General features: G+C 36.0%; 1 protein-coding gene across 1 annotated transcript; it reads left to right on the forward strand.

The window, feature by feature from the left end:
* The first annotated feature begins 2,148 nt into the window (after nt 1–2,148).
* On the forward strand, nt 2,149–11,015 carry LOC117419662 (uncharacterized). The gene is made up of 5 exons (XM_034032648.3): nt 2,149–2,437; nt 2,879–3,010; nt 5,505–5,576; nt 7,030–7,206; nt 9,778–11,015. The coding sequence occupies exons 1-5, from the start codon at nt 2,389–2,391 to the stop codon at nt 9,951–9,953; spliced, it is 606 nt and encodes a 201-aa protein (XP_033888539.3). The 5' UTR covers nt 2,149–2,388; the 3' UTR covers nt 9,954–11,015.
* Nucleotides 11,016–16,540: the final 5,525 nt, after the last annotated feature.

Consider the following 16,540-nt stretch of genomic DNA (forward strand, 5'->3'; position numbering starts at 1 on the left):
AGCCCCCACCCCCACCCCCTACTACTGGCTCCTTCACTGTGGACAGTCACCACGCTGACAAAAACTGAATCCTGCTGTTTGTGTCTTTGAGAACTAAGTGAAACTTAATGTTGCAGATGTGCTTACACCCCATTGGTTTCCAGTATGGAGTGATATAGGATTGGTCATGCACACATCTAAAATGACTTGCATTTTAAGCAGGGCCGCCGAGAGTCGTCATGGGCCCCAGGGAAGGATTGGTATGTCCCGCTGCCCCCCCCACCCCATGGTACTACATTCATCTGACTTTGCAGTATACTGTAGTCTAAACCAAGCAATGATACTTGCAATCTTAGCAGTGTCTGAGGAACATCATTTCAACCGATACAGTATTGAAGTTTCAATATCTTAATTAAAATCTGCAGCAGGATAGTTTAGTTTTTCTCAAAGTAGTTATGTTTAAGTTATTTACAGTATTCAAATTTCTTTTAGGTAAGTGAATAAATATTTTTTTTTGTACAAACTCCACGTGTAATAGTCATTAATCGGAAGCTTACTTAACATCAAATAACATACGTTTTTAACATAAACTACATTTTAATGGTGTTGCTATACACTATTTAATTTATCCTGTGCCAAAAATAAACCACTCATCTGGTAAATATATTTGTATTTTTAACCGATTGTTCTCTAATTGTGTTTACCACCAGCTGAAGAAAGTACTTTATTTATTTTACACGATACAATTTTTCAAACAAACTGCTGCACCACGTTTTGAGCAAATTATAGATTTTAATAATAGAATAATTCATACTGTGGTATATATTGTGCAACTTTAGGGTTATTTTAAAGTTTTTAAAAGTCTTTAAAAAAATACATAACATTGCTATGCCTTTTGTTCAGCTTTTTGGTGTAGTAAAAACTGAAATAAAAAACTTCAAATCATGTGTGTTTGACAGCGCCTGGATACACAATCATTACACAACAGAAGCACATTGGCTCGGTGTGCAGTACTGCAGTTCTTTTTAATGTGGTGGGAACGCAAAGGGTCTTGTGCAGGGCTAGTTGTTTTAAAATATTTTATACATATTAAAAAAAAATGGTGGGCCTGATTTTAAGATAAAGATAATATTACAGTAAATCAGTAAATTCCATGCCCTTCTCCCAACTAACCATTCGTAATAGTTAATAAGCTAACTGTTAAGAGTTAAACAAGAGTGCCTTTTGAAATTGTGTGCCCTGTATCTCTTTTCAAATATTGATTACAAAAGCACTGTAAATGTCTGTCCAAAGAAAAAATATAGCCTGTCAAATTACATTCATTAAATGTTAATTTAAGCTTGTTGGCACATAATTTAATGATATGCATTTTGCATTATAAATTAACCATTTTGGCACCCATTTCTAATTCAGTTTGAATACAAAAAACGAATCTTGTGAAACTAGTGAATATTTATTTATTGCTAGGGTTCAGTATGTGAAAAATGAAGCTTAAAATTTGATACATCTGTTTATTTGCTTTTTGAAGACTTCCCTTTAAACAAATAAGGGGGATTATTGCTGGAGTGGTTTGCCCATTTTATTTGTATAGAAAATTGAACACCAAGCTAAAATTAATCACAAGCATTTAGGGAAATGATTTACAAAACTGACCTAACACAGTTTTCCCAGTTCTGTCACATGACAGCTCAATAGGTCAACTTGACATAAATAAAATATCTCATCAGTTTTCAGTCATTCTAGTATTTCTTCTGCACTGTATTATACACTAAACAATTTCACGAAAAGCTTGCAGGTGCTGTAGTAGCCCTTGTTTCATACTGTGACCACATGGTAAAGGGCCACATCCAGCTTGGCAAATGTTAATGAACTTAACTGCCTACTACACATACTGTAGAATAGATGATCCTGATAGATTAATTATTATTATTATTCAATTCACTCTGTATGTGGCAGAAAGTGGACCTCCACCTAACAGTCAGCCAGAGTCTAGGACTATAGGTCCTGTAGAAAGTCCTAATAACTTACACACGAACTGACCTTTTAATAATGCAATGAAGTCAAGTGAAAATTTACTTCTGAGATGTGCAAATGATAGGTGAGAAAGTGAGTATTATTATTACGCTATCATTATCAAATTTAGCAATTTAAAAAATATACATATATTTTTGTTCTTAAAAGCAGATCAGTTGCGTCAGTGTGGTAACCTAATTTTATTATTGTGTCATTTCAAACATAACAGTGCAGTATTTAGAAACCTGATACGTTGGCTGCACTCAGGCTAAATATAGAGAGTTAAAAGGATCACTGAGCTCAGGGCTGGTTACACAGGTCGGGCTGCACTGACCTCGTTCTGTTGGATCTCTCGACTTAAACATGCAATTCTAATGGAATGAATTATTTCCCCTGATGAAGCTGGGTCTCCCACGACTGCACTTTGGGTTATTACAAAATTCTGGTAAGTAATGCTTTCCTAATTCATGATGACAAATCAATCTTATTGAAGCCGTATTTTTGGCAGGAGTTGTGTTTTTTTTTTCGTATTTAAAAGCTTCAAATATGTGTTATTTTGATGTGTTTTGTCTAAGATCACTTTAGTAGCTTTTTATTTGCACTGAAGTTCAACATACAGAATGTTAAGGCTGTCTAACAGTCATTTACCAGTTAAATCTATGTTCAGAGCTATTTAACTCATTGTTGGAGGCTGTTACACAGAATGCATGCACAGTGTACTGGGTGTGATTTACTAATGTAAATCAATACCAAAAACATTCATATTTTACTTACTGGATAAAACCACAGAGTATTTCTGTTCTGTGGGATAGACCTGTTGAGAAATGCAACATTTCCTTATACTATCAATGTTAAATTGTTTAGTGTTTCATCATGTTTATTTCAGGGACAATGAATGAAGCTCCTCTGGACACATACTTTGACATTCTTGACGAGGAAAGAAAGCTGTATGCAGCGGACTCCTTAAATAATTTGAACAAACTGAATGTTTGTAGTGATCCACATGACCTGTTATCAAGTAAGTACAGGATCAAAATGCAAATCATGTCAAACTCTATGATGTTCAGGGTTCATAGGACCTAGAGGTACAGCAGCTTCTCTCTTCCTCAATGAATTGCATGTTGAGCCAGGTGCAGTTTCTTGTTGAATAATTCCTTTTTGAGGACATCATGCTGTTAGTCAAAAAAAAGGGAATCAAAGTTGTTGTTCAGAACTGTTGGATTAAATCAAGCAGCATATTCAAAATATAATGTAGTCCTAGCAGTTTCAAACTGTTTGAAATAACAAGATCACGCTGAATTTGGTACAATAGCTGGTTGCCTTGAGAAATCTGAATTTTTTGGGGGGAGGGTTAAAGGTAGTATTTTAAGCAGATGAAAAATTTGTAAATCTATGCACACAAAAGTGATGTATATATAGTTTATTGTGTACAGTACGGTTTATCAAAATGTAAATCCAGTATGCAAGTATGACTGATATAATATACATCTGCCTACTGGATTTACATTTATATCTATTTAATTTCAAAGGGCATGTAGTAAGCCAATACATTAGCAACTGCAGAAGGGCCTCAGCGCTCCACAGGCTCCAATAAATAACTACATTATATTAAGCTGTGTATATCAAGTACATAGCTATAGAGGAACTAGCATGAGATATAGGAAATGTGGATTCATTTAAACCAGGCTGGTAGACTTTCTTTCTTCCATTTTAACACCACCTATCACTGCACTGCAAGTTTCAGTACTGCCATTTACGACAGAAAATAAAGCTTCGATTTGACTGTCATCCATGCTTATCATTATTTTCATACATTCAGAGAAGCTAAACTCATATGAGATTAGAATAATCTATTGGAGATTTAAGATGCAACAGGCCTTTGAATTCTCATTAGTTGATAATCTTCAACAGTTGTGGGGATGTGTCCCTTCTCAACTATCTTTTTCTGAGGGATTCATTATACACCAGAAACAAGGGGCCCTATTGCCCTTCCAGCCTCCACAGCACTGCTTGTTGGGAGACACTGGTGTATCTGCAGGCTCCTTCTCAATCAGTCCCTTAAGCTGTGTTTTCACTCGCCCAATTCTGAACACCATTCTCGATGAGTACAATGTTACAACGATTGCCCTACTCTGCCGTTGCAAGCAGTTTCATTCAGGTCTAATGGAGAATGGTTAGTAAAGCCTTCTCAGGTGAGCTGGAGTGAGCACAGAGAAGTAATGGAGAGCCAATAAGGTGCTCAACAAGAACGTATCCAAGCACGCATCTGAGAACGACAACAGTGGGCAGTGGAAACATACTGTGTTTTTACATGCTAGTCTGTGATAAGTTGCCATCTGTCTGAGTCACCAGGAAAATATGTTAATTTACCTGTCATCAGGAAACTGCCAAGGCACCCTCTAAGGAAAATAACCCCCTGTTATGTGTGACACTTTTTGTTTCAAATTCAGATGTGACTGGTAGCACAGCAGGGACTGGTGTCTGTAACTCTTTGATGCAGTGCAAACACGTTACTGTGTTTCTGTACTGGGGCACCTGTGCTGCCTTCAGCAACAACACCTGTGCTGCCTTCAGCAACAACTGCTGGTGAAGTCTTGGGAGTTCTGAAGAGGGACAGATCTCTAATGATGTCTCTAACCCGTGCCTATATACATTCTGTTTCACTTCATCAAGCACGTACACAACATGTATAATTAAAGCAAAGATTAGCAGTTTACCACTGAAGAAAACTACAGGTTCATGAATTATTCTGGGTTCATCATTTATTGTACCGTATGCTCACTGACAAACATCATAAATTAATATTTATCTAGGTTTCAGGTTATGTTTTTTTATACCAGTTTCTAGTGTGATAAAAAGAAAGGGTCTGTCATGCATGTTTCCCATTCAACTTTCTGCTTTTTTGCAAATATTTTAGTCCATGTAATAATGTTCTTAAAATGAATGTATGAATAGCTTGAAAAGCAATAAGCAGCTAGTTTAGTTTTATTTTATTTGAGTACTTCCATATTCAACCCAAATGTAAGTGTGTGCCAATCCTTTGCCATGTTTTTTAATTGTCAGGTTATTTAAAGTTCATATTCACAGCCTAGGAGATTAGCCACCTGTTTATCTGTCACATCTGCTGTAGTATATTAGACAAGAATCAGCCTTGAAATGTCTGTACTGTGTTTTCAACAGTTTCCAAACTGGTTTGGGTTATGGCGCTCTGGATTGCTCCCAGCAATGTGCTATTAAGGTCACGTCTGTGGTCAGTACAACAGTAACATTCTGATACTGTCTTAGTTATAAGTGCAGAGCGAGTGTGTTCATTCACTTCTGGCTGCCCTATAAGGAAAATGTATGAGTAAATACATATTCCTGTACATGTGATATTCCTGCCTGGGATCTAAATAAAATCTCATAATCCTTACTGTAACTCTCGCAAATCATTTCATAACTGCTGTATTTTTTCAATGCATATTTGCATGATGCTATTTTCAACCAGCTTTTTTTTTTTATTATATCTTCAGCCGAGCTCCTGGATAGCTCCTCAGATGCTGACAAAAGAGAACTTAATGACAACAAAGAATGCCCTAAAGCTGGTAAGTAAAGTGGGGTTTATATTTATCAATGTAGAAATGCTGTTTCCAAATTCCAGCTTGACCTAAAGTATTTTTTTTTTCTGCAGTGTTCATAAAATGTTTTCATTATCTGCAAACTTGATTTAATCAAATTAATCAAAATAAGCGCTTACTTCTGCATTTCTTTTGTAAGAAACTTTGAGTCTGCAGGGTCACACCAAATATACAGTGTAAGCACCCTTCAGCACTGAGTGGAAGGAGTTTCATATATTTGCTTTGAGGAAGGACACACTGAAACTGTGGGCTCCCTTCCAAACGAAAGGAAATTGGACCCGTCCTGAATGTGACTTTGAAAAACACACAAAAGATATGCAGTAAACAAAAAAAAACCTGACCTACAATGCTTGGGAGGGGAGCAAATGTAGTTGTTGTATTACGAAACTGCAACGTTTTATTTAGCCAATTTCTGAACTGTGTTTGGTCATTTTACCTTGAAGCAGGGGTTGGCAGCCATCATAGAAGGCTTGAAAGAGTCTGAGGGAAAGTGTGGAAGTTTGATGCACTGTTTATAGAAATGGGAGATTAAGAAACTCAAAGGGTCTACATTTGTTTGTTGGACGCCATTTTGGATTAAACTGTTCTGTACCATGTATGCGGATGAAAATAATCATGTGAGTGAGGTGAACGTTTCTCAGACTGTCAGTAATGGTGCCCACAAAAACGTGTGCCTTGCGCTTACACAACCTTCCCTTTCTATAAAGCTTGGTTTGAACTAGTCATACTGTAGCTAAGAATGGAGTCAGATATAACACCAACTACAACAGCAACTACTATAAACAGAGTACAATTCTACCAAGTTATCCTCTAATACATTCCTTTGCACAGTTCTGAAGGTGTAGAAGGACAGTGCTTGTAGAGCTGATATGTACTTGCATGGTGACGTAACAGCATTGTGTGGGCAGCACCATCAGTCACACCAGCACATCGCACCTTCCTACTCCCATGCACTTTGCAGTTACCTGCCTCACATTTTTACAAGTGGTCTTTCTTGCCATTGTGTGGGAGGCTGTTTTGTGCTGTGGAGCAATGCAATCCCATAGCAAACAAGCTGAATGTTAATTAGAACATTTTATAAAAAATATATATATATATATATATATATATATATATATATATATATATATATATATATATTGAGTTGCCAAGTTGTTGTTATGTGGGATAAGTGAAAAGAAAATTATGGTAATTCTAGGCTTGCCATACAGTAGTTAACCGTATGTAGTTTGCAGCCTTATGTTCAATTAGAAAATTATTTAAAAGCAATTGTTTTTATCATTTAGCAAGAAGGTTTGACAAAATCTGTATTTACTCACTAGTTTAAATCACTATTTCCTGGAGAGCTATTGGATCCATGCTGTAGCATCATTTACTTGATTACTGTACATCCCTGCAAACTTCCTTTTTTATTTAACAGGGCCCCTAACACAGTTATCACGGCTGATGAAAAAAGATGAACAACCAAAGTTGCAGCAGACTGGCACAAATAAAACACAGTGCAATTCCTCCAGATGCCTGTGCATACTGCTGATCGTTCTTGCAGTGGCATTGGTGGCTAGTCTACTTCTATCTTTCTATGCAATATATTTAATGGGTGAGTAAACTGTTCAGTGGTTTTAAAATGGAATCTTAAATATTTAAGATGGAAACTTTTTTTAAAAATATGGTTTTATTTATTTATTTTTTTTAGTTAAACTCAATAGAGTCACTTTCGGTCCCCCAAAAAATAACATTTTTAAAGTTGAAGTATGGTAAAGTCTTGTGTAGTTACCGGCCCTTTTAAATATACCCAAGCATGATGCAATCTTAGTCAGACAAAAGCAGACTTGGATACCTACATCTCCTCCATATCTGTTCCACAGGGTCCTATTGAGAGGGATGTATATGGGGAGAGTGTTTGGGTTTTGCCCTGCACTCGGATTCCAACATAGTTAATTAACTATGTGATATGGGCTTCAACAGCGCCGCCTATTGGCAATATTTTATTACGTCACTGTGTTCCTCATGGCTTGCTCTGTGCCAGTACCACAATTCAGCACATCAGGTCAGCTAGATAAGCCACAGCATTAGTGGATGTACCCTAAGAGACTTAATCAAACCCTGTATTTACTGTACAGTTCAATTGTTAATTGCACATCTGAAACCAGTCACAATGCACAAAGCATTCTTGTCAAGTGCAAAATTAGCATGTCATTTTGCATGTAATCTTTTAAAATCTGTTTGTTTCAAAAATTGGTTTTGGTTTAAATAATATGTTCATGTGCACTTGCAGTTTAATCTAAAGAGAAATGAGTATGGGTAACAATGTATGCAGAATGATATGAATCCAGACTTATGGTAAAACGACTGCAAGAATTTTTCACTATCATTCCAATTATGTCACATGATTTTTGTGGTCTGATTCTATATATATATATATATATATATATATATACAGACGTGCTCAAATTTATTGGTACCCTTACAGCTCATTGAAATAATGCTTCATTCCTCCCGAAAAGTAATGAAATTAAAAGCTATTTTATCATGTATACGTACATGCCTTTGGTATGTCATAGAATAAAGCAAAGAAGCTGTGAAAAGAGATGAATTATTGCTTATTCTACAAAGATATTCTAAAATGGCCTGGACACATTTGTTGGTACCCCTTAGAAAAGATAATAAATAATTGGATTATAGTGATATTTCAAACTTATTAGTTTCTTTAATTAGTATCACACATGTCTCCAATCTTGTAATCAGTCATTCAGCCTATTTAAATGGAGAAAAGTAGTCACTGTGCTGTTTGGTATCATTGTGTGCACCACACTGAACATGGACCAGAGAAAGCAAAGGAGAGAGTTGTCTGAGGAGATCAGAAAGAAAATAATAGACAAGCATGGTAAAGGTAAAGGCTACAAGACCATCTCCAAGCAGCTTGATGTTCCTGTGACAACAGTTGCAAATATTATTAAGAAGTTTAAGGTCCATGGAACTGTAGCCAAACTCCCTGGGTGCGGCCACAAGAGGAAAATCGACCCCAGATTGAACAGAAGGATAGTGCGAATGGTAGAAAAAGAACCAAGGATAACTGCCAGAGATACAAGCTGAACTCCAAGGTGAAGGTACGTCAGTTTCTGATCGCTCCATCCGTCGCTTTTTGAGCAAAAGTGGGCTCCATGGAAGAAGACCCAGGAGGACTCCACTTTTTAAAGAAAAACATAAAAAAGCCAGACTGGAATTTGCTAAAATGCATATTGACAAGCCACAATCCTTTTGGGAGAATGTCCTTTGGACAGATGAGTCAAAACTGGAGCTTTTTGGCAAGTCACATCAGCTCTATGTTCACAGATGAAAAATTGAAGCTTTCAAAGAAAAGAACACCATACCTACAGTGAAACATGGAGGAGGTTCGGTTATGTTTTGGGGCTGCTTTGCTGCGCCTGGCACAGGGTTCCTTGAATCTGTGCAGGGCACAATGAAATCTCAAGACTATCAAGGCATTCTGGAGCGAAACGTACTGCCCAGTGTCAGAAAGCTCTGTCTCAGTCGCAGGTCATGGGTCCTCCAACAGGATAATGACCCAAAACACACAGCTAAAAGCACCCAAGAATGGATAAGAACAAAACATTGGACTATTCTGAAGTGGCCTTCTATGAGTCCTGATCTGAATCCTATCGAACATCTATGGAAAGAGCTGAAACTTGCAGTCTGGAGAAGGCACCCATCAAATCTGAGACGGCTGGAGCAGTTTGCTCAGGAAGAGTGGGCCAAACTACCTGTTAAACAGGTGCAGAAGTCTCATTGAGAGCTACAGAAAACGTTTGATTGCAGTGATTGCCTCTAAAGGTTGTGCAACAAAATATTAGGTTAGAGATCCCATCATTTTTGTCCATGCCATTTTCATTTGTTTTATTATTTACAATATTATGTTGAATAAAAAATCAAAAGCAAAGTCTGATTTCTGTTAAATATGGAATAAACAATGGTGGATGCCAATTACTTTTGTCAGTTTCAAGTTATTTCAGAGAAAAATTGTGCATTCTTTGCTTTTTTGTGGAGGGGTACCAACAAATTTGAGCAGGTCTGTATATGTTTGGGGTTTGCTAAGCAACAGCCCCACACAATAAGGGGTTATTTTCTGCAACCAGTTATGTTTACAAATAACATGTTTATTCCTTTCCAGTGCAAACAGCAGAGAAAATGAATGAGTTGTCCAGCTCTGCTTTTGAAGAAGAATACCTGCAAGAAATCACAGCATTCAAAGATATCATTTTAAAATATCTTAACCAATCAACGACTGCAGTAAAAGGGGCAGCAGCTGTTGAAGAAATTGCCCTTAATCATAATGTAACTGCTTAATTCACAAAACAGTCAGTTAACATGCATTTGTATGTGTGACCATGTGATGTAGCAGTACAATGCAGATCAAGAATATGTTGGTGTCTGCCGTCCATTACTTTGCTATGCCACTCTGCAGTGCCTTCATCTTGCTAAAAGCATTATTTACAGAAATAAAATCTTCCTTTCCTTCTCTTTTCATTAGGAATTTTTGATTAGCTTGCGAGAAAAAATGTAATTTCTGTTGAAAGCAGGATTTACTGCTTTCTCCAGTAATTGAATCGAGTAATGCACAGTTTCCAGTGGGCACGGCTGCAATTGTGAATGTATCTGCATAGATTTCGTGCTGGGTGTAGTTGAAAATTCCATCAAATATGATGTATAGGCTAAACTCAACTATGAAAAGCAATGCTGGTCAACGACCAAATTGCTTTGCCAGTCAGACTAATAAACAACTACATCCACATGTGTTAGTTAGATACTTTTACAAGAGTACAAGATGAACATTTAATGTGTGGCTGTTCAAGTTGGTCAAGCAAGAGAAACATTTTGCATCGCGTTAGAAGACTTACTACTTTGCTCTTGTGGTTTATGAAAAATTGTAAAAGTAGAGGTGACGCAATTTTATGCTGCTAAAGAAACAAGAGCTTAATAAAGTATTATTGTAGTTCAGAAGACACATTATTTTGTAAGTTGACTGTTAAATTCTGATAATAAAATACAACGCAAATTCAATCTGTATTTCAGATCTGTGCTTGTGTACCTTGATTGCGATCAATTCTTGTGTATGGCCAAAAAGAAATAAAAATAAACGTTATGTACGAAAAGGGCATGTTTATTTTTTGTGTTAATCTCCATAACCCTAAGATTGACTTTGACTGATGAAAGGGTAAATATATTTCCACACCCCAATGGCATGTCTGTCATGGCATCATCTGGCTGCTGCTAAGTTCATGTTAGAGTCTACTGGGAGTTTTCTGCATTTCCATATATCCCTGTAAATTATGTTTTGAAATGTTTTTCTAATGTGGCAGCCTAAATATTGGCTATCCAGCAACAATTGCGCATTGTATTATATTGTATTTGCATAATAAACATTAAAGGCTGAGCCTTAAACATAAAGTTTAATAGTGTACTTCTTTAAGCATTATATTCTACCATATATATATATATATATATATATATATATATATATATATATATATATATATATGACAAATATGGTAGAATATTCCCGGCACAGGGGAATTACCCAGATTAAGAGCTGATATGACACAGTGGTGCTACTTTTGCCCTTAGTACTTAACCATTGTATTGCATCGCCGTTTTATTGAATTGCCATTAAAGATAATTTTCTAAGGTTAATTTCAGTGTGAATTTCGACTGGCTTGGGTAACACTTTACATTAAGTGTCTCTAATTACCGTGTATTTACAGAAATGTAATATATACAAAATATACTTTTGAAAATATATCAAGTGGAAAATACACATATTTTAAAATATAAGTTACAATATACTGCCGTGTGTGTGTGTGTGTGTGTGTGTGTGTGTGTGTGTGTTAAAAGGCAGAGAAGGCCATATTAATAAAAAAAAAGTTTCCATGAAATCAAAGAGATTTGAAGTAATAAACCACCCACTTAGCTTGTGGATTTAATTTGAAGTTTTAGCTGTAAAAGATGGTAAAATAAAAGAGTTTCTAGCACACATGCTCGGTGCACCGCATAAATCTATAATATCCTGTTATACTGATTAGTGGCTCCTACAGCTGCCAACTGACTCACTCCAAAATGATCCTGTGTCTCGTCTCTTCTAAGAAAGCTGAGAAGCAGGCAGATGTAATGAGAAGCAGTCTGGTGCTCTACACAGTCAGGGCTGTGGAATTGCATGAAGTCAGCAAACGGGCATTTTGAAAACAGTAGCTACTATTCAGTGCACATAATTTAGATTAATTGTTACAAAAAAATACAAACATACTTAACACAGTAACCATATTAAGACAGCTCTGTACATTTAATTTAATATTTTCAAGTTCTAAATAGCTTAGCTATGAAGTATGTTGACAAAAAATATATCCCTATTATTTTCTAATTCTGAATTCAAAATAAAGACCCTGCATTTCCAATTAACAAACAAAATATTTAATATATATATATATATATATATATATATATATATATATATATATATATATATATATATATATATATATAAAGGATTATACACACACACACACACAGTACAACTGTTTTAAAACATAGTCCCAAATGGCAATTACATTTCCTTAGATTCTAAAAATATATAAAAGGCACATATGATTGGAATTCACATGCATTAATGTTTTAACAAGTAATCTGTTGATTAGGCAAGAACATTTTGCAGCATCATATTTCTTCAAAGTGCTCTCCCTCCACCTTAAATTCATTAAAAGGTACTTTCAAATTCCACCAGCAGGTGGCACAAATCTACCATTTAAAGTCAATTATTCAGTGGCAGAACAGTTTGATGAGTTGACTATACAGAAACAAGAGCCTTCCTTAACCCTCTAAAATTGCACATTGTAACTTACAGGTAACACATCTATCTTTGTTGCTTAACACATGCACAAATGCTTCAATTCTGTCGTTGCATGCTCTTACTTTCAGGTAACAATCTAAATAAAGTGTAGCGTTCCATTTGGTCACATGACTTTTTTGTTTCCATTCTACTACCACAATGTGAGTCAGCTTGCATGAAGGCCCACTTTGTGAGTGGAGTATTTTATAGTGTAATATTGCTTTTTATGCTTACTTGATAAAAAAAAGGGGAGTCATAATTATAGGTAAGTAAAGAATTATGTTCATAACTAGAACTTAGTATTACATTAGTTTCACTATATAAAATTAATGAAATTTGGTATGTATCCAGAAAGTAACATTGTCCATAGGGAGATATTAGATTTACTATTGTTGGCATATTGCAATATTTTAGAGGGGTGATACTCTAACGCAATACTATATTATTATTATTTATTTCTTAGCAGACGCCCTTATCCTGGGCGACTTACAATTGATACAAGATATCACATTATTTTTTACATTTAATTACATTATTTTTTACACACAATTACCCATTTATACAGCTGGGTTTTTACTGGAGCAATCTGGGTAAAGTACCTTGCTCAAGGGTACAGCAGCAGTGTCCTCAAGGGGGATTGAACCCACGACCCTCCGGTCAAGAGTCCAGAGCTCTAACCACTACTCCACACTGCTGCCCCAGACGCTTTTTTCCAAAGGGTGGTTTACAACTTTGATATTTACAGTGGCCCAATGCTACCAGTTGATGGAATGCCTGACATTAGCGCAAGTGGAAACATAGTCCTCAAACTTGTGTCAATTGTACCACAGAACCTTTCCCACAAGATATACTACGACAACTGGTTTTGTAGTGTAGATTTGCAAGTGGCACTCGAGAAGAGAAGAATTCACAGTGTGGTGACTGTCCAATCCAATCGCTTACGTGGGTGCCCATTCATGTCAGACAGTGAGATGAAGAAAAAAGGGAGGGGAACAATTCAAGAGAAAGCAGCGACTGTCGATGGCGTATATCTCATGGCAGTAAAATGGTATGACAATTGTGCGGTCACTGCTCTACGTTTGCTGCTACCAAACCAACTTCTACTGTTGATAGATGAGATTGGAAGAAATTGTTAAAGCGACATGCCCTAGTGTTATCCTGGTTTACAACAAATTCATGGGTGGGGTGGACCGCCTGGGTTCACTTATTTCGTTGCACAGGACGAAAATCAGATCCAGGAAATATTGGCTAATCTTCCACATGCTGGACCTGACTGTAGTAGAGGCATGGTTGCTGTACCGCAGACACAGTGAGAAATGCAGAATGTAAATATAATACAAAAATAAATCAATAAATGGAATTACAGTGAAACGTCGTACTGTCCATAACCGCCCTGATTATTATTATTTATTTATTAGCAGATGCCCTTATCCAGGGTGACTTACAATTGTTACAAGATATTACATTATTTTTACATACAATTACCCATTTATACAGTTGGGTTTTTACTGGAGTAATCTAGGTAAAGTACCTTGCTCAAGGGTACAGCAGCAGTGTCCCCCACTTGGGATTGAACCCACAACCCTCCGGTCAAGAGTCCAGAGCCCTAACCACTACTCCATACTGCTGCACTGTTGATCAATTAACCGCCTTGCTATATAAATAAATAAATATTAAAAGTAGGCTACGAGAGTAATGCCATTGGCAGCAAATGCAGCTTCCGCGATGGAAACAGAAAGAAATCGTTATAGCAATCAGCCTTTTGGTGCGTTCCCCTTTAAGAGAGATGGGCTGTGTGCGTGTGTCAGTCAGCCGAAGCAATTTTTAAACTAAGCTTCTTATCGGTTGTTGGCAATATCAAGAAAGATGGCAAAGTACCGTGACAGAGATATTAAGAAAGCAGAACCAGGGAGGCAGGGACTGCTAGAGTTAAGAAAGAAGCCATCAGTTTCAGGTTACTGTACATTTACCGTTTTGTTTTGTATTTTTTTAAAAAGCTTTGCGTGGAGATGGCTTATAGCAAACCACATAGCAACACTGTATATTTGTAACCTAATTAATCTCGTTTACATTTGCTTACTTTTAAAACAAATAATTTCCTCGTGTTTAAAGCAGTTTGAGTGTTGTTTTTGTTCACTAACCTATTTATGCATGTGTAAATGTCATTTTCTATAGATGTTCGCAAATCCGACTTTTGCACATATCAGCCTATACCCCAGTCCACAGGGGGTCGGACGTTGTACTGTATTTTTGTTGGTTCCTCAAAAAAAAGTTTTTGTGTGCAATATGTACCTTTTAAGTAAGTAATTCAAAGAAAACATTTTTTTTCAGCGGTATTTTCATAATGCATGCAATAGAGGGTTAAGTCCTTGAATGTAACCCTTTCATGCATGGCCACCTCAAATGGGAAAGCATAAAAAACTACCTGCTAGTCTTTATATGAGGACATATGGAAGATTCAAATGCATGATGACCTTATATGATGATGCAATTTTTTTCTATATAAAGTAATGGAAAAAAAGAAAACATATTCAATGAAAAATACATTTATTATGTGTCCAAAACTACTTTTTAATTAAGTAATTATTACTTTTTGTCATCTATTTTCAATAGTTCATGCATGAAAGGGTTAAAGTACGTTTTTGCTTAGTACTGTAGTTGGTAGTCATTGCTTTTCTTTACACACAATGTTACCATGTTAAAGGCTTCATTAATACCCCCATTAATAACTCCCCCCCTTTTATAAAAGTAAATACTTAATTGCACACATGGTAAAGCATTCAACAACACATTAATTAAAATTACTGGCCTGTGAAAGATGTATTTATGTTACATTTGAACTGTTGTGTTTGTTTGCTTTTATCTCTAATTTTCTGGTTGCTAGGATATAGATAAAGGCACATAATTACACAGAAAATCACAACTCCAAAGACATTTACTAAATTAATATCTTTATGCCTTTTGCTTTCTATCAGGGTGTGAAAAAAAAAGTTAATCTCCTTATCACACTATCTGGATTAATATATAAGACACTTAATAATCATGTGGCTTGATGTAGTTTTCATATGTATGAAGACTCTGGGGTAAAAAAAAAACATTAAAAAATATTTGTGAGCCTCCAATTATAGGATTTGTAATGGGCTCTGTTTTAACAATGTATAATGTTTGAATGTTTCTCATTAATTTAAAATACTTGAATTTGTGTGTTATAAAAAATGAAATATGGGCTGGAGAATTGCTATGACATAATTCCAGCTTGGTGCTGTTGTGGATTATAATATTATAGAAATACTTTGTGGTCCAGTGGTTAAAGAAAAGGGCTTGTAAGCAGGAGGTCCCTGGTTCAAATTCCACCTCAGCCACTGACTCATTGTGTGACCCTGAGCAAGTCACTTAATCTCCTTGTGCTCTGTCCTTCAGGTGAGATGTAGTTGTAAGTGACTCTGCAGCTGATGCATAGTTCACACACCCTAGTCTCTGTAAGTTGCCTTGGATAAAGGCGTCTGCTAAATAAACACATAATAATAATAAAAAGCACTTGTGTATTCAAGCGTCTTTTTGTGTAAGATAAATTGATAGACTTATTCTGTCAGCATACTTCAGTAAACAAACAAAAAAACAAAACAAAAAAGAGAAACCTCCATCCACTAGATGACTCACAGAAGCCTAGAGGGTTACACATGTCTTTAGATTTGTATACAAAGCACACATTTTGCTTTGCTTTACTTTTGCTATTGCCATTGAGTATAAATAAAGTGTTCAGAATTATAGACATTAAGTCTTAAGTACACCCTCCATTCATGGGACTATACAACATTGTGTTTCTAGTGTGATACAGTATTATTACTACTTATCTGTTTCTAGTGGTACATCATTTGGATTAATTTCAGCATTGGACACAGCAACATACTTATATTATTTTTCTGTTTAGCCAATAATTTGACATTATTTTTGTTTAACACATTTAAATAAAATGCCATTATTTGCTGTAAAGCTACTGTACTTGAGTACAGTTCACTCAGATGTGAAGTCTGCATTAAGGATTTGATAGAAA

Source organism: Acipenser ruthenus, chromosome 14, assembly GCF_902713425.1.
Source record: "Acipenser ruthenus chromosome 14, fAciRut3.2 maternal haplotype, whole genome shotgun sequence".
Classification (NCBI taxonomy): Eukaryota; Metazoa; Chordata; class Actinopteri; order Acipenseriformes; family Acipenseridae; genus Acipenser; species Acipenser ruthenus.